Raw genomic sequence first — 25,324 nt, forward strand, 5'->3', positions numbered from 1 at the left:
ATCCCAACATTGTGATAAATGGCCTTCAATGTATTCCAACGGGGCGCCCCTCCTGGCCAATCAGGGTGTCTACAGCAGCTTCGACACCACCCCCCAGCGGCCGCACAGGCGCACTGAGCTCCCAACTGCCATTTTGTGGCAGAGGCTACTCTGCTAAAGCGGGAGAGGGATTAAAACTAACTGCGAAGAAGCCTGCATTTCTCACCAGCGTGTTAAACTTTGTAGCACAGACTCTCTGCTTTCGGTCCAGTTAAACGGGGAGAGAAACACAAGAAAGAGGTAAAGTATCACTACTTTTCTGATAAGGGGGGAGTTTGCAGGATCTTTAATCGGCCTCTAGGTGTCACGATGGGGCTCTGGGTCCGGGCAGCTCGTCGGAGAGTGTTTGTCTCCCTCTATCGTTATTGAAAACCCCGTCAAAATACGTTTAAATAACCGAAGTAGTAATAAATGTACACACAACCCGCTGTATTTGACACCTATCTGTCAACATATCGTCAATAATAACTTACGGACACTTCGATGATTTGGTTGGAGAGTTTTAGGCCAAGGCGTCCATTTTCTCGCTTCTTTGTTTCCCGTCTTTACAGCCTTGACGACATGGAAACTGGCGGGTTTAAGTTATAGCCCTTAGCTAGCGTTAGCTTGTTCGCATTAGCTAACGTGCGCCAGGTTTATCACAAACATTAACGCTATTAAATGCACGGTGACGTCAGTGTGGGTTTCGACACCAACAGCCGTGTAGTATTGTACGTTAATCAACTTTAGCGTGTTACATACTAACTTAAACCGTAGGAAAATCATTGTAGCAACTCGCGTTAGCCAACAGTTAGTGCTAGCTACGGCTGCACCGAAACTAGGCCCTTCCCCACCCAGCCCCCTCAGCTATGTTCCGTTTGAAAGTATCGAAAGTGCTGGAATCCCAAAATGTAGCCACCGTAAAACATAGTTCTAGTATACAATTTAACTGAACCGGCGGTGGTCGCATCTGTCATTACTATTATTAGAATTTAAGTCCGTTAAAAAGGCGTTTCTGCTCGGAGTGTCGCGCTCAGGCCAGCGCGGATAAGAGAATGACGAGGCATTCGAGTAAACCGATGATCACAGCGGCCACGGATTTACTCGGATCAAACACACTAGATGGTTTCCTCCTAAATCAGCCATCTCCCGTTGTCAAATATAGCTTTTCTCTTCCCGTTTCCGTTACGGCGCGGTGGTCGGATTTGGCAGTTGTTGTTGCGCCCGCCGCCCGCTTGTCTCTATTCTAAGCCCACGGTGAGCATCACAGCTACAGATGTATATTATAGCAGAGAGCTCCCTCTACGATTCGGCTTGGAGAGCTACAAAAATAGCGCTGTATAAATGCTGGGCAAGGAGGCGACAGCCACCTGGCTGGGCGCTCGGTGTCACTGCAAAGCATCTCTGAAGGCCTTTACAGCTTTCCCCGGCTTCCACCATGAAGTATCATGAAGATAAGTGGACGTGGAAACAAACAGATGTTGTTCTCACAAACATGACCTTTACTTTACATCAACCAATCCGTTCAGACATGAACTCTGTCTGTACTAGGTTATGTGGTTGTAAAAGAAAATCGACACTTCATCCTACATATGTGTCATTTGGCATGTAGTGGTAAATGAGGCACACAAGGTCAAAGAGTTCAGCCATTGTTTTTGCTAAATTGTAAACAATGGCCTACACAGTTGAGACACAGAACTATTATTGGACCACTGTGAATGTGTCACTATTCAGCACTGGCCCAAATCAAGAGTGTCCTTTTTTCCCTGCGCTCTCAAAACAAGGGACAATCCGATTGTATACTCTTGAAATGTTCAGAAAGGATTTCATGGCCTGTGATTATCTACCAGGATTTGCAAAGCAGACGGCAAAAACAACAACTCAGCTTTACAGATTCTTATTTTGTGCGAAACCTTTGAAAAACTGCTTTTGTGAGTTCTAGTGACCGAGATGCAGACACGCTGAGGGACGTTTAACAGCAATAATAAACAGGACCCTGCTCTCTCTATTGCATTTCCTTGTTACTTATCAGCCATGTGTAAAACAGTTCACAATGTTCTAGTGTTTGTGTCCCACACTGATCATGAATGGTGTCCTGACTGTCTCAATTTTCTGCTTTGAATTCATGTTCACAAAAACAGTTTATTTGTGCACAACCTGTTCTACCAGTTTGCATGAACTGTGTTTGGCGTACAAACTATTTATGTTCAAGTTCAAAATCATATAGACCCTTAGTTGAGTCCATCCACTTAATTTAATCTACTCCTGGGTCCCCTATATGCAAAAGGATGTCTTGCTCAGTATAATTCTGTTCCATCTAAAAGGACCGCACTGTGTGAATGTAAAGGGTGATGATTTGTAGCCCCTCCCCTCCTGCAGGTTCACAGTCAGGTAGAATCCTCAAGTGAGAGCAAGAGTCTTGAACAGAACAGTGAACACTGTCGGAGAGGTGTAGGCTGTTAACGTTACTGTGTGCAGGAAACATCTGTGTGTATCAGTGCAGCTGTGTGACATGTCCCTCTTCCCTCCCCCAGGTTGACAGGGACAGTCAGGTAGCAAGCATTTGGCTCAGCAGCAAAGCAAAAGGGAGAGCAGCTGTGTCGCCACCCTGCATGCTGCAGCCCAGCCTACAGAAATCATGAAACCAGTCAATTTATCGTTACTATATCAGGTAACACTAGTAATGTTGAGTGCCAACAAGGGGCTGTTTGAAGTATGTCACACCAAAACACACCGTGTCTCACTCAACGCACAGGTCAGACGTCAGTAGTGAATTCAAAGCAGTTGAGCGGACCTAAGCTCTGTTAGCAACCCACTGTGGGTCCATTCAGTTCTGCTCATAAGATCTGGGATTTAGTGTTTAACTTCTGACTGTCACAATAAACCTCGCTCAGCAGCAGTCCTTGCTGGTAATGTATTACTCTGATTCATGAACAGAACTATTAGAGTCACATAATGGCATTTGTTCAAATCATGACGTTTTTTCATGTTTATTAGATGAAAATACACCAGTCAATGATTTTATATGTTTTGATGCCCTCTTTTTCCTAATGTACTATTACCAGTTCTGTCCTTGTTATAATAGTATTAGAGCTGAAACAAATAGTTTATTAACATTTAGATTATTTAAGCATAAAGCAATTTCCAGTTCCAGCTTCTCAAACCGGACTATATGCGTTATTTTATCCCACTGAACCCACAGGCAGGATGAAACAGTCGTCAGAACTTCACCGTTTATCAGCCAGAATCTGTGGAAACTCATTATCGTCAGATTTTCATCTTTCCGACCGTCCTTGAACATACCATGTGTGATTAAGGCAACCAACATTGACAGAATCTCTCCACAAACAAAACCATTTGCTTTCACCAGTTCCTGGAAAACATTAAATTCTGAGCTCCTCAGTTCAACCAGGAAGCCACGATGAACTCCGCTGAGACAAACCGGTCAGGTGACAACAATTCAGGTCTTCTGCGGAACTGCAGGCAACCGGAACAAGGTGTTTTAAGGAGAGGTTGTAAAAAGTGACTGACTCAATAAATACTCCTTCTCCCCCAACACTTGTGGACACTTACCCAAATATTGGATGAATAGATTCCCTTCTTTGCTATTTTTTGTAAAATAACGTATCAAAGAAATTCTTCCCCTACTAGCCATAGTTGTGCTGTTTCCGTAGAGGTGCATGACTTTTATATTGCAGTGGAAAACAAGGTCACAGAGAGGAAAAAAAAGGTTCAGAGGGTTAATCCTTTGTCCTAGTAAATGATCCTTTTGGTCAGACCAAACTAGAAGTAGGTTAATGTCAGAATGTGTACACAAGAACACACGGGTAAACCCTCAATTTCCGGTGTTTAACCTCATGTGTAAAGTCAAGGGTCAGCTCTATGCTGGAGTTCAACACGTTGGTTTACAGTCCTGTGTGATGAAACGGTCTGACGGTTGTTATTGCAATAAGACGAGGTAGTTTTCTCTCCAATGCTGTGTTTCTTGAAGACCCTAACCAGTCAGTGGTTTCATGTTGAGTAACAGGCTAACTGTATAATTTTCCATGGTGAACGACTGAACACAAACATGTTTCCAGTTGATGGCTTCAAAAGCCCAGAGGTGACGGAATACACTGCTAGATCTTTTTTTTGTTTCCACTTCCAGTTCCTACCCAGCATGGACAGAGGGCCAACAGAGGGGGTAGAGGGGATGGAGGTCCCGCCCAAAGACTTCCCCTCCATCCAGTCCGTTCATAGCCAGGATGCCATGGTGGCCGACCTCCTCCAGCAAGCTGCCGAGGCCGGGGGCGTGGTGGAGGGACACGTAGGAGTCGTCCTGGAGCAAGGTTCTTACTAATTTGATATGAAATGGTCCCATGTGTAAAAAGCACAGCAGTAGATTTCCAGTGCAAGTATTTGTGGAAAATGTGGTTACATTACATTACATTTCATTTAGCTTACACTTTTATCCCAAAGCGACTTTACAACCATGTTACAATCATACACTGTAGACACGGCTACAGGGAACATTGGTTAAAGGTCAATGTTGTGTTTCAGGTCACGGGATGGTAGCAGCCACCCAGCAGCAGCTGATGGAAGCGGGGGTTAGTGTGGATGGTGGAGCAGGGGTTGAAATGATGGTTATGGACTCACTGGATCCCACCCTGTTGCAGATGAAGACTGAGGTACGCTAATACTGCGTTCGCACCAAAAGCGCGTGAGTTTACTCGGCCGACTATTTGTGGTTTATTCGCTTCATTCGCGCTAGACGCGCCAGAGAAGGGGCGTGGCTTTTCTCTGTTGAAACTGTTATCATTTCCGCTATCCACCATGGAAGAATAACCACTATTTCTGCTTTATACTTGTTGTGGACATCCCACAAACATCGGAACATGTTATGCCCTCGTGTTTGGGTTCATAACATCACCCGTGGGCTCACACAGCTCGGTGACGTTCAGAGACTAAGTCTGGATGACTGCTGCTTCCAGCGCTGCTAGAGTAGCAGCAGCCAGTTTGATTCACCAACAGCTCGACATCAGTGATGACAGGCGGAGCGTCTCAATGCTGATTGGCTTTTGTGACTCAGCGTCACTCGCACCGCGCCCGACGGAAATTTGCTTTATTCGCATCCATTCGCGCCTGTGCATTGAATTTGCATGGAATCTACTCGCGCTTTTTGGTGTGAATGCAGCATTACTGTCAAGAGCTTTGTGTTTGATGGTACATGACAGTGGTCCAGCCTCGGCAGCTCAAACTGAGGAGGCCTTATGTCAAGAGCCATTTAAAATGTAGTTGATTTGCAGGTGATGGATGCTGCAGTGGGTGGCGCTCACCAAGCAACCGTAACAACAGTGGACCAGACTCAAATCATCACACTACAGGTAGGCTCTCCTCTGAAGCCTTTTCAGCTGATACCACCCTCCAGCTGTTTCCTCCTGTATTGCTGTTAGCTGTGTGCTGACCTCCGGTCCTCTCGTGCTCAGGTGGTGAACATGGAGGAGCAGGCGGCTCTGGGTCTCGGGGAGCTCCAGCTAGTCCAGGTGCCGGTCTCTGCCACCACTGTCGAGGCCCTGCACCAGGGCACCTTTGTAGACTCCACTGCTATGCCGAAGGACGGAGACCCGGTCATCTGCCACACACTGCCGCTGCCGGAGGGCTTTCAGGTAAACAAGCGGACACACTCCTCGTCGGGCGCTAACTCAAACTTATATGCATGACTGCATCATGTTTTAGGCTCCTGGCAGAAATACTTCATTACATAATAACGAGTCTCACCATTTGATCACAATTCTCCGTCAACAATTAAATTGCATCTCCATGTATCCTCAATGTATTACTGCACATGGCTACCTTTTCATCAGTTAATACAAATGGGGTACTTACTTTTGGGTTCTTGCAGCCTTGTGTACCTAATGATGCTCTCACTGTCTGCATGTCAAGTGTCCTTGAGTGAGACTCTGAACCTCAAGTTGCTCCCTAGGTGCTTCACAGCAGCCCCCTGCTAGTAATGCTTAGGATGAGTTAAATCTAAAGGTCAAACTTCACGTGTGCACCTGTTTGTATATGATGACTGTTTGTTTTTTACCTCGGTCCCCAGCAGAAGGATTGTGATATTTGCATTTCTTTAACTGACTAATTCTTTAAAATACGTACACATGTTTTTGTTCTTACGGAAATAAATTCAAATTCTCTTTTGCACTTGAGCAGCTGTGACTTAATTATTAATAATTGACAATTAATGCATTTGGTGTGTAGGTGGTTAAGGTCGGAGCTAATGGGGAGGTGGAGACGGTGGAGCAGGAGGAGGGGGAAGCCCACCCGGAAGAGGAGGATGAGGAGGTGGGGAACCAGCTGCTGGACGAGGTGGAGGAGGAGGATCCCATTCAGCCTCAGAATGATGACCAAACCTGGGCTAAAGACCCAGACTATCAGCCCCCATCTGGAGGTCTTAAGAAGCCTAAAAAGGCAAGATAGTTGTGTGGCATTATCAGTCTCTTTGTTTTTGGGGATGTGAGATGTGTCTCTGTAATTTAACTTGATTTTTTCCAGCATGCTAAACCGTGTTATTTACCTGTCATCAGCTTGCGATGAGGTCTGATGGACTGCTGTTTGTCCAGGGTAAAAAGAATCGTCTGCGTTACGCGGAAGGGGATAAGGACATGGATGTCAGTGTCTATGACTTTGAGGAAGAGCAGCAGGAGGGCCTTCTGTCTGAGGTCAATGCTGAGAAAGTAGTGGGCAATATGAAACCACCCAAACCCACCAAAATCAAGAAGAAAGGTGAGACACTGCTGTTTGCCGGTCTGAGGGTGTAATGGAAGTGTCACTAGTAGTCGCTGGAGTTTGATTTGAATTGGCTCTTCAAAGTTTGCCTTGTAATACAGCCGTGATTGTCTTGTGCCATCCAGAAAGACTTCAAATGTTCATATTTGCTACTCACCACTGGATTCTACCCATCACTCTTAACTATACGAAACATAAGTAGCTGTTCTACATTCTGTCACAGGGAAAATGTTTAGTCTTCACTGCACACCCACAATGCATTGCAACCCGTGTGTTAGTTCCTACTCAATATCCAGAGTATATGTATGTATTGCTATAATATTTTGCAACATTTCATCATAATGTTATTACTATTTCTAATCGGTGCTATAACAAAAACTATTGGGCAACCATTTGTTTAACCTGGTTTAAAAAGGCCTCTAGATAAAGCTTGTTCTCAGGGTCTAAATAGAGGAGTGAAGTAAAGCAGTTTCTTTTGTTGCATTACATGCCCACTTTGCTTATGGAGAAAACGGATATTGTGTAAAACATTCCAATGCCAGAAACCGTAAAGTGAAAAGGCGGAGAATAACATTGCCGTTTGAGACACCTCCGTATTCAGTTTGGGTTGTAGCTGCTGTGGTTTGGGCCATAAAAGCGCTATACTGGAGAAGTTGTAATACTACTTAGTACTGGGTTGCTTAAAGGTATCCAGTACAGATCCCCAGCCCTGGTGATGATTCAAAGACTGTAACTGAATGCGAGGTGTGTGTCCGTCATTGTTGTGTGTCAGGAGTGAAGAAGACGTTTCAGTGTGAGCTGTGTAGCTACACGTGCCCTCGGCGCTCCAACCTGGACAGACACATGAAGAGCCACACAGACGAGAGACCTCATAAGTGTCACCTGTGCGGAAGAGCCTTCAGGACGGTCACCCTGCTAAGAAACCATCTCAACACACACACTGGTACTCTACCACACACCTTCATAAGAAACCGTAACAGTAGTTTAAAGAGGAGACGGATGAATGGTCCAAGCAGCAACGATAGCTGACGCGTGTTGTTTTTCATGTATGCAGGAACTCGCCCACACAAGTGCACAGACTGCGATATGGCTTTCGTGACTAGTGGAGAGTTGGTCCGTCATCGTCGCTACAAACACACACATGAGAAACCCTTCAAATGCTCCATGTGTGACTACGCCAGTGTGGAGGTAAACCAAGCTTCTGTCTGCTTCGATTAAGTGCCGTGTATTACATTTGCTCCACTGATATTTATCCACCCGAAGTGCCTGCACTGTTACACCGCTAACTAGAGGGGACCAAAGTCATTCAGACTCATTCATTCACCAACAGGCAACTCAACAGAACTGCTTCCACTTGTTTGTAACAATTTGGTATTGGCGGAGCTAATTCGCTGTGCAGATTAAAATATCACTTCATTCTATAATGGCAGTTTGCCGGTGTTCTGAAGTGTGACTATGTGTTTGTGTGTGGCTGTTGTCTAGGTGAGCAAACTAAAGCGGCACATTCGTTCCCACACCGGCGAGCGTCCATTCCAGTGCAGTCTTTGCAGCTACGCCAGCAGAGACACATACAAGCTGAAGAGACACATGAGGACACACTCAGGTAAAACTGACACCTTTCAAAGCACTCGAGGAGGACCCGTGTTGTTTTTATATTAATTAATAGGAAAGGGTTATGTTTAGCTCCCTCACAAAAGAATGTGTCGAATAGTATAATATAGCAAGAGTATTTGTAGAATCTATACTTTTGGGGAAATTCATGTATTGTGTTTCATACCTCCTGCAGGATCTTTTAATGTTCTGTTAGATTATAAACATTAATGACGGCCTTGAACAACGACACACCTCGCTACAATCTTGATCCCCTTCTTAGGAGAGAAACCTTACGAGTGCTACATCTGCCATGCCCGATTCACCCAGAGTGGAACCATGAAGATGCACATTCTGCAGAAACACACAGAGAACGTGGCTAAATTCCACTGTCCACACTGTGACACTGTCATCGCACGCAAGAGCGACTTGGGTAACACACACACACACACACACATGCAGTGTAACTTTAGCAGACAGACGAGATGGTTTACTTTGTCATGTTGTTTTATTCCCTAAATGCGCTTGCTTTGGTCACCTGTGTGCTTTCCCAGGTGTCCACCTTCGTAAGCAGCACTCATTCATTGAGACTGGAAAGAAGTGTCGTTACTGCGACGCCGTTTTCCACGAGCGCTACGCCCTCATCCAGCACCAGAAGTCCCATAAGAACGAGAAGAGGTTCAAATGCGACATGTGTGACTACTGCTGCCGCCAGGTGTGTACAAACAAATATCTTTTGTGGAGGGATATGTTGGGTTACCAATGAGGAACTTCATTTGAATGTCCGGTATCGCTTACACAAGCCAATACCACTGAAATGATATAAAATCATTGACTTTTTAAATGATCAAGAACGAAAGTCCCAAGCCATGATAGTGACTGAGTTATTATGTTTACCATATTGACCATCTCAGTTTAGTGGGTTCGCTGGTAGATGTTATGTATTCTTACTGTACGAGTAAACAGTTTGACCTTCTCTGAGCACTAGAGGAAAAGACGGGATTATCAAAGTCATTAGGGTTTATCCTCTAGGGACCACGATGGCCTTTGAGTTATTTCATTCTGGACCAAAGTGATGAACAGACCCAACTACAGACTGACATTGCCTTCCACAGGGCATTGCCGCTAGCGTGGCTCAAACATAGATTTGAATTGATTTACAGTCCCCTCCGAAACTATACGACTAAAGATGAATATGATGCAAGAGATCAGCATTTCAGCTTTTATTTCCAGATATGTACATCTAGATTGTTAACTTAATGGATGGCATCCAATATTAAGGTGAGGAAAGGTGTAGTAACACATGAACTCAAAATAGATCACGTCTGCGCCCCAAAAATCTTTCACTTTCTTCTTTTGTTTATGCTTTTCCAGCCTTGAACAACAGCCCTTCAGTTGTTGTTTGTTTTGGGGGAGGTGTTCTCCCTTGAGAATCCTCTATAGCAGTGATTCTTAACCATGGGAGCGCCACCTAGAGGGCCGCAAACAACTTTGAGTTTTGCCCCTGTGGGCCGCGAGACCGCATAAGTTATCAATTGCAGACACCGGAGGTAGTCCTGTTATCCATGAGATGCTCAGTTACAACAGCTTCACACCACTTGGTGGCGGTAATGTGTCAGTCAGTTGTTTTACAAGCTCCAATAGGCAGAAGAAGACACTCGGACAGCCGCTAGCCTGTATCGAAAGTTATGGAGAAGTATTAAAAACAAAAACATGAAGACGAAAGTGGTGATAAACCCCCAAAAGTCTAAATGTTTGCGCAAGTACAATCCCAACTTCACTAAGTAGGGCTTTGTTAACGGAGGTGACGAGGCAGAGCCTGTGTGAGTTTTTTTTGAGTCCCTCTTTTGGTTCTCTAGTAAAATCTATTTCTGAGTTATTTTTGTGTTAATAAGCCTGACTTGAGCCTTTACATTTGTTCTTGTATTAACTTGATTTGTTCCATGAATTGTTTGCCTGTTGCTCGTCTTGTTGTTGTTGTTGTTGTGCAGGTTCACATACACATGATGAACAAATGTCTTCGTGATCACATTGAGTCATGTTTTTGCTTGTCAGTGGATTTGATTTAGTTATTGAATACAAATCAAGAGGGAGATCAATTAGTTAAACCAATACGGGCCCCGAGCCACTTTGTACTTGAAAGCTTGGGCCCCAAGGTCAAAAAGGTTAAGCCCTTAAGCATGTACAATGCAATGCAAGCTCAACAAGGTTTAGGTCTGGCGATCTAAAACCTTTCCCTCTGATGAACTCCTTGGTTGTTTAGTGTGTTTCGGGTCGGTGTCTTGCTGCATGAGGATGAATCTCCCAATCAGTTAAGATGCAGTTCTCTTTAAACTGGTGGGAAAAGTGTTTCTGTAGAGTAGGGTTGTCACGATACCAAAATTCTAACTTCGATACGATACCTGCCATAAATATCACGAAACCCGATACTTACGATACCAGAATTCGATACGATACCACAAATACGATACTGGTATATTTATCTATAATAGTAATAAATAAAACATCTGTATGGTTCCCTTTTTACCAGCTTGTTCCTGCCCAGCTTGTTGAACACTTAACAAATGGCATTAATATTAGTATTAGCCTAGATATTAATGAAAACTACATGGTGCCATCACAGCATTGATTATACACGGCTCTGTAGGCCTTTTGTCCGTATATGACCAGATGACTACATAGTTCCTTTCATAAGTATGAGCAATTGTAGAGTTCATATTTTATCTTAATCCATGGAATAATATTTTTTCCTTAACTAAAATAAAAAAGACTTAGCTGAAGATCCACCAGCATGTAGCCATTTTGCATCAATTGTGTTTCATTTAGTACACGTGTGTGCATTGTGACCTCATGATCATATAGGCTGGTCGTTAAACTAGGCTAAGGCTACTTGTGTTAGGCTGTATGTGGGTGAGCTTAAGGTTTAATGTTTAAAATCACATTTGACTGCCTGTCGTTCTTTGAACTCTTTGAAAAGTTTGGGGTGTCTGTCTGAAAGGTGCTTTAATGTTTGACGTGTTGCTCCTTGGTCTGAGTGGCTTTGAAACACTGTCTGCAATGTTGCCAAAGTACTTCCAGATTTCACTTCTGGAATTTTTTTTTTTACAAAAAGCCGATGACGGTCGGTAATTGAGCGCTGCCTGTTAGTGTGTGAGTGCTGCGCAGCCCCGCCCCCTTGCAGTCAACGCGCTTGGCAGCATTAAAGGAGCGGAGCAGTGAGTGCGCTCTGATCGTGCACTATTTTAATAAAGTATCGATACTGAAAATATGCAAAACCGTATCGTTTTGAACGTGCTGGTACCGCGGTACCTTTTTAGTATCGGTACACCTTGCAACCCTACTGTAGAGTTCATTCTGCTGCTGCCATCTTGTGCTACATCATCACTGAGTCGTGGCGTTATCTCCACCGCGTTTCACAGATGAGCTTGTGTGTTCGGGATCTTGGGCAGATTCCATCTCCTTGGCCTCAAAAGTCAACTTGAGTGAGTGTTGAGCAGTTCCGAGCATGGAGGGAGGGTGAAGCGACCACACCTCATTAGTGCACGCGCAGCAGAACTGTTGCTTTGTGTAGATGCTGTTCTGCTCACTCTGTGCGCTCTCTGACGTGCATGCACCTGTTTTTTTTTTTTAATATCCGTGGGTTGAGATGAATTTAAAGGCCATACGTGTGTAGGTTGCGGTGCACAGCTTGTGTATGGAGCAGTGGAAAACAATGATCCATTTAGCTGTTACCATATTTGTAAATGTACTTGCGTACCATAAAAAGGGGTTTAACCTAATTATATGCTGGTGTTTTCAGTATACAGCCAAAGTAAAGGACTTGGCCTCACAGTTCCAATGGTTCCAAAGGGAACTGTATAGTACCGTCTGTGTAACTGTCTCACATGCTGCTGTGTCCAGGAGCGCCACATGGTCATGCACCGTCGGACTCACACTGGAGAGAAACCATACGCCTGCAGCCAGTGTGAGAAGACCTTCAGACAGAAGCAGCTGCTGGACATGCACTTCAAACGCTACCACGACCCCAACTTCATCCCCACCGCCTTCGTCTGCCCCAAGTGTAGCAAGACCTTCACCCGCAGGGTAACGACACTCTTTCTACCTGTCTCACGCCTGAGGTGAACTCTGAGGTGCGAATGAGTGACTAGTTATTAGTTTAAAAGTCAACAGACTGTCTAACAGTGTCTTCTTGTAGAACACCATGGCTCGCCACTCCGATAACTGCACCGGTGAGGTGGAGGATGCCGAGAATGGAGACCCACCCCCGAAGAAAGGGAGGAGAGGAAGAAAGAGGAAGATGAGGAGCAGGAGAGATGAGGATGACAGCGGTGAGACTCCTACATTGTATACAAAAGCGTGGGCTACATGCTGTGTTATCTCTGGTCTGATCAGTTCAACTGATGTCTCTGTTGTTTCTCTGTGATGCAGAGGAGGATCATGCTGAGCTGGATGAGGAAGAAGAGGAGGACGAGGCTGAAGGTGACGCTGAGGAAGAAGCATTACTGCTGCAAGAAGAGGAGGAGCCAGAAAGCATGGAACTGGACCAGGCCCCTGCCGCCATCCCAATACCGGCTCCCGATGAGCCACCTGTCAAGAGGAAACGAGGCCGACCCCCAAAGAACGCACCCAAGCCTCCAACACCGAGCAAGTCAGCCAGGGTGGCTGCCAAGGTGGCAGCTTCTGGTGAGAACCCTGACAGGATTTATTAGACCAGTTGATGTTGAGCACTTTCATGGAAACCAGTTGTTTTTAGGTGGGGTGGTTACATGGTCATGTAATATAGCTTGCATACAATCCTAATTCTATATTTAGTGTGATCCATGTCAGTCATGGTATCAAGCTAACCCCGAGCCCTATCTGCTGGATAAAAAGCCTCACTTAGCTTACCCAAAATGAATCAGGAATAACTGTAAGGCTTCTATACATATTCTGGTAGGAATATTAATTAATTATAGGGCAATATCACCATTATAACCAAGAACCCATTGGTAATAATGCAACTTACACTTAAACTGTGTTTATTTATATAGCCACTTTACAAATTACGCAAAACTCCCAACACACTGAAATGGTACTAAACACAATGAAAATAGATAAATATGACACACGTTGTTGTTGCCATAACTGAATGCAGCTCTTAAGCGCTTATTTGATGTGTTTTGCAGCTGCTGCCATCATTCAGGTGGAGGACGAGAGCACCGGAGCAGTGGAGAACATCATTGTGAAGAAGGAGGAAGGCGACGCCTCTGCAGAGACGCCTCTGGAGCAGGGAGCGGCCCTGACCGTGGAGGGGGTGGACCTAGACGGGGAAGGGGTGGAGACTGTCGAGCTGGCCGTGAGTGAGGAAACGGCGGCCGCCGCCGCCAACGGAGAACTGACTCCAGAGATGATCCTCAGCATGATGGACCGGTGAACTCAACACACTGCCACATATGTAGCCGGACTATGAGTAAAAACTGGCTCACACATTAACATTTCCACATCCTTGGCCTTCTCCTCATGTTCTATCCCTGTGAGCTTGTAACAGCAGCTGTTTTGCCTCCACTGAAGTGGCTGCAAAAAAACCCAACCGTGCACAAAGAAGGGAAGCCGCCTGTAAATATTTACACATACTAACTTCAGATCTATGTACATCAACTGCATACTGATGACTGTGGGTCACACACACACACACACACAGTATATCAGATCCCACTGTGTTATCTCCCACGTCATATCCAGATATCGTCCAGGCTAATGACAGACTGCTCTTTGATGCTTTATTTTTCAGTTTGAATGTCTTCTGAATGAATCTTTGTGCATTTTGCTACTTGTTTGTACCCAAAGCCACATCCTGTGTCAGTGTCTACCCACACCCTCTGCTCCTCTCTCTACATGCCGCTCTGCCAAAAGGAGACATTATCTGATCTACCTTCACGTTTTACTTGCTTGCTCGTCTTGCAACTACGCCGATTTTGCAAATACCAAGCCTTTATATGTGTGTATATATAGATATAAATGTAGTTTTTCCTAATGAAACCTAGTGTATGGTACTTGGGTTTGTCTCTGAGATACCACCACTCTCAGTCATCTGTATATTCTCTGATTTTCCTCGTTGTCCTGTTTAAACACATGGCCCATATGGTGGCATTTGTACACTGAGGTAGGTTAACAGAGGGATTCTTGTTGGTTCTTGTTGGTTCATGAGCAAATGGACACAGGAAGATAACATTCTGATGAAGTGAAACTGTGTTTGACATGCTCACTGCCAGCAGCCGACCTGGTTCTCATGGAAACTTGCCCTCAGTCAGCTCATGCAAATGAAATACTCCAAGACAGTTTGTTTTCTATTTCCTCCTTCCTGTCACTGATGGAAGCGTTTTTTCATTCATCGCTAAAGTTCCACATTTTGGAGGCTGTAGTCCGCGTCACATAAACTGATCCCTGCCGGTTCGAGGATGGAGTTGATCCTGATTCAGTTGGTGAAACGTTGTTCTATAGTTGTGATTTTGAACATTCCAAATACTTCAATTAACATGGAATTATGTCAATGCATCTGAATGTTGTCCCTTGCAGGGATGAGCAGGAGCAGACTCTGGTAATACCAGCCGCGCTTTAATTTTCCTTTTTAAAAGTATTCACTTCTAAGTTAAGCTTGGTTTTGGAACTAGGGATGCATGATACTGATAAAATAACCAATGTCACATTTTAGTTTTTTGAACATACGGTCATAACCTGTAGTTTATGCACTTCTAAGAGGAAGAGAAGCTATGATGTCATGAGCTGTGACTCCGCCCCCTCTGTGTGGAGATGCTGCACTTGTTTAGTACATAAAAGCAATTTTACTTTTTATTGTCAGCTGATAACTTATCGGCTATAATTAAATTATTGGAAGAATAATATAAATTTGCCCTTGTCGGACGATAATTTATCAACGTTATATATATATATATTGTGCATCCGTACTTAATACTCCAACCCCCCCACTATAATCAGTTATCAACTGTGACAGGTGGTTTACAGCCTGCATGTAAATACACATTTTAAACTCTTTGCGTTTCGATTAATTGTGAACCTTTTTTTTTTTTCTAAATATTTTTAAAGGCTGATTTGGAGATATTTGTTGAAAAGGACCTGGTACTCTTTCCTGAGCCTCTATGAACCAACCTGAACCACTGACACCGTTCTTAGTTTCCATTCCTCTGCGGTTGCTTCAGCTCAGTGCTGAGACAGAAGCCTGGTCTCTTTGTGTTCTCCCGAAACCTTTTTGTGAGGTTAGTTTCACCTCTTAAGGAACAAAGAAAAAACAGTTTGGCACTCCGCTTATTCTGAAGGACGATCGGCTGGTAAATTGTTTGTAATAAAGAAACCGCCTTCTTGCTTAGTTAGTTTGACAGGTTTGATACTGTTTGCTGTCGGCCTAATATGTGACTTAATAAAGTAACCAAGAGGGATTTTCCATACTAGTCTCAGTCGTGGACTGAGGTCTGTTCGCCCACGGCTCTCAGTTCTATTAGCCCACGGCTCTCAGTTCTATTAGCCCACGGCTCTCAGTTCTATTAGCCCACGGCTCTCGGTTCTCCATTTGTAACTGATACTGAGGTATGTCCTCTCAGATCCATTACAAATCAAAGTGACCCCTGAATTGTAGTTACAGAAACACAGGGTTGAGATGGTCTGGATGAGAACAAAAAGAACGGTCTGAACTTGAACCAATCAAATGCTTTGAGACTTCTGAAGATGTTGATCCTAGCGCCTTCCTCGTGAGCTTCACCACAGGTTAGGCCGTTTATTTTTTTGATGTGGCCTTTTTGTCGTTATCATTAGATGGAACCACTTCCTTTGTAGCATCACATTGGTTGTAAAAAGCAGGCGATAAAGAAGCGTGGACACTGGTAGATAGTAGCGCCGAGACCCTGATAGGTGTTCTTGAGGAAATCAATGTTATCACTGTACCACTTTTGTAAGACTCTTTCAGAAACATCCATTCTGTGACTGTACTAAGATCTCCTTTTGTAAGGCGAGGAAGACCAAAATGTTCTGTCGTCAACCGATCATGTTATTGTTCTGCAGGCGGACAGATGGACGATGGATGTTTAACTATTCTCATGGCAACCGCATTGCTTTTTGTTTGCACATTGTTCGTTCCCTTTTTTTGGCTGAAGAATTTAGAGAGAGAACGGGTTCAAGATGGGTTTAAAACAGGAGAAACCGTTGTCATATAATGTTGGAAGATGAGACACTGTACAGCTGATGACAAATAAAATCATTCTAATGGTCCTGTGATGCTGCTGTTTCTTTTCAGTTGGTATGTGTTTTTTTTTTTTTCAGGTTGTGATACACACACACACAGATCCTTGCTCTCCCCATAGTTCATGTTGAAGTGTCCTTGAGCAAGACACTGAACCCCCAGTTGCTCCCCGGGCGCTTCACTGCAGCCCTCTGCTCCTTAATAACTAAGGATGGGTCAATGCAGATAAAGTGTAAATGTATTATTTATTTATTATTCTACTACTGTTTTTGATTTTGAGGATCTATCTGCCCCCTACCCTCTGAGAAATTAATGATGTAGTAAACAGGGCTGTCAATTCAATTCCATTTATTTTGTATAACCCAAAATCACGATTGACAAATTGACCTCGGAGGGCTTTACAATCGTCACACATACATAAGTCTCAGTCCCAGGAACTCACATCGGATCAGGAAAAACTTTTAACGGGGAGAAAAAGGGAAGAAACCTTCAGGAGAGCAACAGAGGATCCCTATACGGTAATAGTGTACTATGAGCTCTCTAGTGATGTAATATGGTACTATAAGCTCTCTAGTGATGTAATATGGTACTATAAGCTCTCTATTGGGGTAATATGTTACTATGAGCTCTCTAGTGGGGTAATGTGTTACTATGAGCTCTCTAGTGGGGTAATATGTTACTATGAGCTCTCTAGTGGGGTAATGTGTTACTATGAGCTCTCTAGTGGGATAATGTGTTACTATAAGCTCTCTAGTAGGGGCATATGGTACTATGAGCTCTCTAGTGGGGTAATGTGTTACTATAAGCTCTCTAGTGGGGTAATATGGTACTATGAGCTCTCTAGTGGGGTAATGTGTTACTATAAGCTCTAGTGGGGTAATATGGTACTATGAGCTCTCTAGTTGGGTAATATGATACTATTCAATTCAGTTTATTTCATATAGCTCAATATCACAATTTACGAATTATCCTCAGAGGGCTTTACAATCTGTACACATACGACATCCCTGTCCCAGGACCTCACATCGGATCAGAAAAAACAGGGCAAAACTGATTCAGCCCTAACTATAAGCACTATTAAAGAGGAAAGTCTTAAGTCTACTCTTGTAGACTATGTGCTCTCTAGTGGGCTAATACCGTACTTTAAGCTTTCAAGTGGGGAAATGTGGTATCGCCTATCAATCTCTTCTCTTCCTTCTCTGCCTCTATCTAGACAGCCAAAAGCTCTTTCTACCAAACCAAAATTCAATCTTCTTCCTCTAACCCCCAAAAACTCTTCTCTATCTTTTCCAACCTCCTTGACCCCCTCCTCCTTCCACCCTTCTAACAAGCCACTTTGTTGTTACTATGTCGACTACTTTACAAACAAGATAGATGACATCCTTTAATAATCCATCTTTTCCATCACTTCCATCAACTTCTTCATCCCCTTCACCTGCCTCTTTCACCCCCGTCTCCTAATCAAGTTATCACCTTGGTAACCTCTGCTCCCTTGACCCCATTCTGTCTCACATTCTCCAGGCCTTCTTACCTTTCTCATCCATCTTATTAACATGGTTGAATGCACTTATTGTAAGTCACTTTGGATAAAAGCGTTAGCTAAATGATATGTAATGTAATATGGTACTGTAAGCTCCTTAAGACACGATGGTGCCACCAGTTCGGGTTTTGTAGGTGAGAAGGATACAGGCTTCTGTGGCTTCATCTGAACAAGGGAAATGGTAAATGGATACTAAAGCTCTTTAACACTACATGTCACCATTCACTCCCATTCATACATGATGGCTCAGAATTCGGAAGCAGTTTTGTGAATAAGTGCCTTGCCCAAGGTTACATCAACATGGACTGGAAGATCCGGGAATCGAACCACGGATCTTCTGATTGAAGGATGACCCGCTCCTTTTAGGTAATAGGCCTATTACCTAAAAGGTAAACTGGGGATTATGGTGAAAAAGCCTTTTAACACAAAGTCAGACTAATTAAACTTTTCCCCAAAGATAACAAATATAACAAAAGAACATGAATCACAGTATTCAAATCAAACACCAGCTTTTGGTCTATTTGAGTTTCCTGATATGAAGTCCTTCATCTCCGTCTTTAATATTTAATTGGATGCATATTTCCTAACGTGTGTGTGCGTGTGTGGTGGTTAGAAGAGGTTCCTGACAGCTCGTTCTTTACGTTCACTACAGCAGTGACTTGAAGTTGAACAGGATGTGTGTGTCGAAGTTCAACTGCACAATAAGCAAGAAAAGGAGATGAGTGTGTGCACAAATGCACGGGTGGAAAAGAGAAAGTGGGTTACATGAAGCCAAGAAATCTGGTGGTGTGTGTGTGTGTGTGTGTGTGTGTGTGTGTGTGTGTGTGTGTCTCCACACCTGGTATCTTCCCCCTACATTTTCCGATTTTTGCTGCCACGTCACCACACCTTCCTCCTCTGGCCTTTGCTCTACTACAGATTTAAAAGATTGGTCTTTACTTTCCTTTTTTTACATCTGAACATATGAGATGGTAACGACGTGTGTTTCCCTCCATTATTTTGTCTTTTTGTATTGATAATGTGGTGTAAAACCTTCAACCTGACCAGTTTTCAATTGGTCGGGACACCGGAGGCGCAGTAGAGGATCACAGCTCCACGCTTTGGGCTTTTTCCCCCTTCAGAACCGTTGTTTTATTGACAAGATGGACTCCGTCTCCCAGAACCTACGAGGTAAGCCAACTTCATCAGAGCTCTCTTTCACAGTCTGAAGATATGGAAATAGAGCAGTAAAGTACCTTCAGTATCTTCAATGATTTCAAATGTACAACACATCACACACATATATATAGTTCCCTTTGTATTCATGTTCATCACAGGTCGGTACCTGTGATGAATCCACCTGAATGAAGGTTGTAATGTTCAGGGTTTCCAAACCAAGCTTTGATTCACCTTTCTGCTCATTTTGGAGGCTGCCTTTTAATCTACTGTGTCAGTAGCTTAAAGTTAGACTGGATAATTGTAACAGGTTTCCCTGTTACTCGGTGAGTCTCAGACTTAACAGAGGCAGCAACACGGCTTGATGTAGTTCAAAAACCCTTTTATTGGCAACAATCACAGTACAGCTGACTGACGGCTCCTCACTTCTCCCCCTTTCTCAGTCCCTCCTGCTCTTTATTGGGGAGAGACAGACAGATTAACCCCATCTGAGGCTGATTAACCCTCAGCCCCAGCTGAGACTGATTAGACATCATTCTGACACTGTTCCCTGAACCATTTAGTTATGTCGAGGGAACGAGCTAACTACCTGTTAGCTACAAAATCTCATCATCCTGCAGCTCTAGCCAATGTCGCTAACCCCAGCTGGAATATTAGAAGCATATTTATTTTGTAGTTTAAGGTCTAAAATATGTGAACATTCTGATATGATCCTAAATGTGACAGGTGTTATGACAAAAACACAAACGGGAGCCTTGGATGGTGGAAACACTTTTGAAAGAGTTTTAAAATTGTTTGACTGCAGGTGGATAACTGTCAGCTGTAGAATAAATAAGTCAATAATTCATGCTGCATCATAAGACACAACATAACACACTGTATTCAGCAGTAGGAGTCCAGCTCAGGCTTGCTGTTGCAAAGGTTGAATGTGATGAGTCAGTCGGCCCTCGGCTCACATCTGTTTCCATTGTAGCAGTTGAACTGACAGAAGGAAACATGACTCAAACTGTGGTTTGTTAATAATGTCATGAACAGAGAAAAGAGACCTTCTGCTGTCCCCTGCGCACAGAGGGAATATACGCTACAATAGAGCACACTAGCAAACACATTTGGGGAGTTCTATTACAAGCCCAACATTTAACTTGAACCAAAGTGCTTCATTCATTTTAATTGATCATTTCAAGAAATAAGATTGTTCATGATATTCCTGTTTGTTTTCTGGGGTCTAACAGCTCCCTGGTTCCCTACCAGGACATTAAAGGCATCTCACAATGGTGGAAACAAGTCAACAGTTCAAATGTGCGTTTCTTTTTTTATAAAAAAGGGTGACATGTAGCAGTTTTCACTCACAGTAAATACGGCCATTCTGCCTGCCCTGCCACACCCGGTGGGTAAAACGACAGAAACCAGATCAGTGGTCTAAAACTGGTACAACTGTGGTTATACAACATGAACATATGAACATTGGATTGAATCAAACCCAACACTAGATAGTATATGCTTTGTTATAAATGTTGTTATGATCAATAATTAAATGTGTGTGTGTGTGTGTGTGTGTGTGTGTGTGTGTGTGTGTGTGTGTGTGTGTGTGTGTGTGCGCGTGTGCGTGTTGCTGAGCTTCTTCTTGCTTTGTAAACACAGCACATGCTTTTAGTGCATGCTAGTGCACATGATTGGTCCCAGCTCACGGCTGATGCTCTACTCTCATACATAACCACTGGGCGACTGTGGCTCAGTGGTAGAGCAGAGGTTCACTCCATGTCGATGTGTCATTGGGCAAGACACTTCGCCCAAGTTGCTCCCGTAGCTGTGCCTGCAGTAAATGCCAAATGTACTCGTATAGGGGATACAGGTACACATGTCATCATTCACCCATTCACCCAGGGTGTGAATGGGTGAATGATTGAATGATGCCATGCAGTGTTAAAGAGCTTTGAGTGGTTCGAAGACTAGAAAAGAGGTATACAAGAATAGTCATTCACCATTTAACCATTCCAGCTTGAAATGCGTGACAGATTCCTGTGTTTGTGTCTGTAACCTGTGACTAGATCAGATCTCAGAGCTGCTGAAGCCTCACAGAGTCTGTCTGGTGACGCCTGTCGTTCTGAACCACTCCAGTCAGCCATGTGGGAGATCGGCCAACAGGTTTGTGGTGAGTGATGGACAAACTCCTCCTGGGACAATAAAGGCTTTGTAATGCTGCTTAGTGTGTACAGAAACCGATGTATTTGGATTAAATGAGCAGAAATTGGATAATTATAGATGTATGTCAAGGACTAGTGTTCACAATTTAGGATCATGGTCCTGTCCTGTTTGATCTGGGTTGTCCAATGTTCTTGGGGCCCAGACTCTCGGGTCCATGAAAGCCCCAGGTCCTTGTGTGTCACTTGGTTTGTGGCATTTTGTTTGATGTTTCCCATGAATATGCAGAACTAAAGTGCAATAACAGCTGAAATGACTCAGTGTCAAATATAATTGTAAAACTAACACAATATCCCGGGTACAATACTGTACATTAATGCAACAAGCAACAACCAGTCAGTCCTGTATCTAACGTCATGTCTCTCTTCCTTCTCATTGTGTCTTTCTGTCTTAGGTACTGAGTCTATGGAGAGGTTACCTGGTTATAAGCAAGCAACGTGTCAGGGTAAATCACACCTGTTAAAGGGACAGTGTGCCGCTTTTGGTGGGATCTTGCTGTGTGGTTGTAGATGGAATACCCTTCCAATCACTCCTCGTTTTCCAAGACTGTGGTAACGATATTCGACTTGTTCATCCAGACCATAATAACACTACTGTTACAGTAGTCAAACAGTGGCTCACGTTACCGCAGTTTCACAAACATATTGGAGAACTACGGTGGCCTTTAAGTAACGTAAGAACGTAAAAGGCTTTTTCTCTAGAGACAGTGTTTGGTTTGTCTGTTCTGGGAACACTGCGAATTCCGTTACAAGGACCCGCTCTCTATGTATACAGGAAGGGCTCATTCTGAGCTCAAAATGTGATTATTCACTAAATAAAACATAGATGTGAATATTATATTCCATTTCTGCTGATAGATCCCCCAAATGCTACACACTGGACCTTTAAGACATCTATTTTAGCACATGTTATGGTCTGGTTTTATGTATCTGGGTTATATTTTTCTTGCTGGGTTTCATCTGTGACCCTTTTCATCCCAAACTCGAGGGATGGTAAGATTGGGGTTACAGAGGTGTTGCAAAATAATGCCAATTATGCCACATATGTTTCTCTTAATTTCCAGGACTTCACATCCACATAAATCCCAAACAAAAAATAATATGCACACTAATGTTCATACTTCAGTTTTATATATGGGTTGCGGACCTGCAGGCTTAGCAGGTTATTCCAGACATCCCTCTCCCCAGCAACACGTTCCTGCTTTTCCTAGGGATCTCCAAGGCATTCCCAGGTCAGACAATAACGTCTCTCCAGAGTGTTCTGGGTCTACCTGCCTCTACCAGTTGGATGTGACCAGAAAATCTCTAAAAGGATCCTGATGTCCGGACCACCTCAGATGGCCCCGTTCATCACGTAGGAGCAACGTCTCTACTCCCTTGAGCTGTCTGAGCTCCTCACCCTATCTCTAAGGCTGAGCCCAACCACCCTATGAGGGAAGCTCATTCGTCCTCTTGCAAACGCTATCTCATTCTTCCAGTCACTTCCCTGAGCTCACGACCAAAGGTGATGATCGGAACGTAGAAGGACTGGTAAATGGAGAGCTTTGCCTGCCGGCTCAGCTCCCTCCTCACCACGTTGGTCCGGTACAACGCCCCCTTTGTTGGTGCTGTGACTCACTCCAAACCCGGACGGTGCTATCCACCATTTTCCGACAGAGAGCCATGGCCTTTGACCTGGAGGTAGGGACTATTTCCAACAGTTTCACACTCTGCCGCAAACCACAGGTCATGTTCTGAAGAAACCAACAGAACCACATCTTCTGCAAAGAGCAAAAATGCCAGTCAGAGGTCTCCAAACTGGACACTCTCCACCCCCTGGCTGTGCCTGGAAATCCTTTACATGAAAATCCCAAACAGGATTGGTGACAGGGGACCACCCTGGCTCAGGCCTACACATATTGAAAACGTGTTTGACTTTTTTACAGCTCTCACTTTGGTCACACAAGGACCGGATGGCTCGGAGCAGCGACCCTATTCCCTGCATTCCCAGGACTCCCCAAGGGACACAGTTGTAAGCCTTCTCCAAGTCCACAAAACACTTGTAGACTGGATGGGCAAACTCCCATGACCCCTCCAACAGACCTACAAGGGTTAAAAGCTGGTCCACAGGTTAACCGCCATGAATTGCTCCTACTGGATCTGAGGTTTGACAATGGTTCAAACGGTACAATATGTCGATTGATGATCTTTTGTTTTGTGCAATATTACAATAGACTTACATTATTTAAATGTGGTTTCCAGCATAGTTTATGGTCTTTGTGGTTTTGCTTTTATGTGAAATAGTTTTACATCTTTGAACCTCGAACAATTATTAAAATGACACAAACTGGGACGTTTAGAGGGAAAACTCAGTTTGGTGGAAATGCTCTCAGCGGACACTTCTTTATTTGAAGAATTAATTTAAAGTTTGTATCGTTTTATGTGCTGAGGTTTTCACCCATTCTGTCATCACCTCAATACAATGGAGGTGAACAGAATTTAGTTTCTGGAGCTCGGTGTGAAAGAAAGACGTCTTTCCAGAAACAACAGCCCTGTTTCTCTGGATAATCCGGACCATGCATGGTCAAGTTTCTGGAAAGTAGAAGCTGCTGTTGAATGTTCAAATGAATTTTCCAGCACAAACTAAATACCAACTGCCTTCATTGAGGAAGAAATCATCTTAAAACCTGGACAAATGAAACCAAACTGTAGAGACCACCACCTTGGGCAATAAAAAGTATATTTGTGAGAGCCTAAGTGGAATTCTATTTCTCCCTCTTTGTATGTGTGTCTATGTGAACAGGTAGAGAGCACTTTTAGCTACCTGGAGATTTGCTCTATCAACATTCTAAGTCACACACAGGTACAATGATTTCTTTGATCAAAACCATACTTTTTAAAGATATTTAATCGAGAGTTTTCTTTTTCCATTCCTTTCGTTCATCCTGTATGGAAGGCCTTTTGAGCATTTATTCTATATCCTTGATAACATATGTCAGTGTCCTCCACTAGCTGAAATATTCAAAGCTCAAATCCTCACCTAACTAGTTGGAGTGTGTTTTGACTTGACTAGGTAACTAGTGAGACTGTTTAAAAGTTGAGCTATAGAAACCCAAATGACTCACTAGTTATACTCAATGCACAACATGCTAATGAGGTGGTGGGTGGAAAGGCGTGCATTATGGCTTCCTATTAGTTTTCCAGTTTAAAATAAAAAAATATCAACCAATCGGGACTCATTTGCATATTGCACACAAGTTAACGTGTTGGAATAAGAAACTGCAACTAGCCAACTAGTGGCTGCATGTTGCATAGTTGGGGTTGTTAGCATCATTGGCAACCTTAGCATTATCATTTGGGCTTTTAGCTCAACTAGTGGAGGTTTTACATCGAGGACATGGAATTAATGATGATACAAATGAATAGGTGAGAAATATACAGTAGGGTAATCATTTTGAAGTACTGTGAGATTATATAAATGATATAAATTTATATAGATGAAATGCAAAACAATAGGGTCATGGCTTCTATGTTTTTCAACGTTTAATGTTCACATACATATATGATATAATGCGTGTGTTGCAGATTGTATTGGAGACAGTCAGGCACACTCTGTCTTTCAGTGTACCGTACGTTGAAGATCTTGAGGCCATGGTCAGTCACATGACCGCCTCACTGAAGAGGGTCTTCCCTGATTCCTCTCCAGGGTGAGTCTCACTTAACCCCCGAACTCTACTACATATTATAAAAAATATACAAAATTCAGCATTCAACAATCTGTTAATTTTTCTAAATATCTTCTAAATCCTGACTCAAACAATCACACATACTCTTCTTCCAAACGTT

At 43.6% G+C, this 25,324-nt stretch overlaps 2 protein-coding genes across 12 annotated transcripts in view; both read left to right on the forward strand.

Annotated features, from left to right (window-relative positions):
• Positions 1 to 96: 96 nt before the first annotated feature.
• LOC117731702 (transcriptional repressor CTCF-like) lies at positions 97 to 16,638 on the forward strand. 2 transcript variants are annotated; one of them, XM_034534022.1, is made up of 16 exons: positions 97 to 279; positions 4,166 to 4,346; positions 4,558 to 4,685; positions 5,304 to 5,381; positions 5,484 to 5,663; positions 6,256 to 6,465; positions 6,582 to 6,780; positions 7,556 to 7,726; positions 7,838 to 7,971; positions 8,266 to 8,386; positions 8,657 to 8,806; positions 8,928 to 9,088; positions 12,274 to 12,456; positions 12,569 to 12,701; positions 12,802 to 13,056; positions 13,539 to 16,638. In XM_034534022.1, the coding sequence occupies exons 2-16, from the start codon at positions 4,178 to 4,180 to the stop codon at positions 13,784 to 13,786; spliced, it is 2,520 nt and encodes an 839-aa protein (XP_034389913.1). In that variant the 5' UTR covers positions 97 to 279; positions 4,166 to 4,177; the 3' UTR covers positions 13,787 to 16,638. The 2 variants fall into 2 exon arrangements, with proteins under 2 accessions (XP_034389913.1, XP_034389914.1); XM_034534023.1 differs by having other exon boundaries at positions 6,618 to 6,780.
• A 2,356-nt stretch (positions 16,639 to 18,994) lies between these two features.
• The window catches only part of carmil2 (capping protein regulator and myosin 1 linker 2), a 55,809-nt gene continuing 49,479 nt past the window's right edge, over positions 18,995 to 25,324 (forward strand). For 4 of the 10 annotated variants that reach the window (XM_034533966.1, XM_034533967.1, XM_034533970.1 and 1 more), the window contains exons 1-6: positions 19,028 to 19,114; positions 19,265 to 19,313; positions 21,347 to 21,450; positions 21,895 to 21,945; positions 24,282 to 24,341; positions 25,064 to 25,185. In XM_034533966.1, coding sequence (XP_034389857.1) covers positions 19,112 to 19,114; positions 19,265 to 19,313; positions 21,347 to 21,450; positions 21,895 to 21,945; positions 24,282 to 24,341; positions 25,064 to 25,185 — 389 coding nt within the window. In that variant the 5' untranslated portion in view covers positions 19,028 to 19,111. Of the gene's footprint in view, positions 19,314 to 21,346; positions 21,451 to 21,894; positions 24,342 to 25,063; positions 25,186 to 25,324 lie in introns of those variants that run through there. The other 6 variants (XR_004609555.1, XM_034533968.1, XM_034533974.1 and 3 more) reach the window with 6 other exon arrangements.

This window comes from Cyclopterus lumpus, chromosome 6 (genome assembly GCF_009769545.1).
Source record: "Cyclopterus lumpus isolate fCycLum1 chromosome 6, fCycLum1.pri, whole genome shotgun sequence".
Classification (NCBI taxonomy): domain Eukaryota; kingdom Metazoa; phylum Chordata; class Actinopteri; order Perciformes; family Cyclopteridae; genus Cyclopterus; species Cyclopterus lumpus.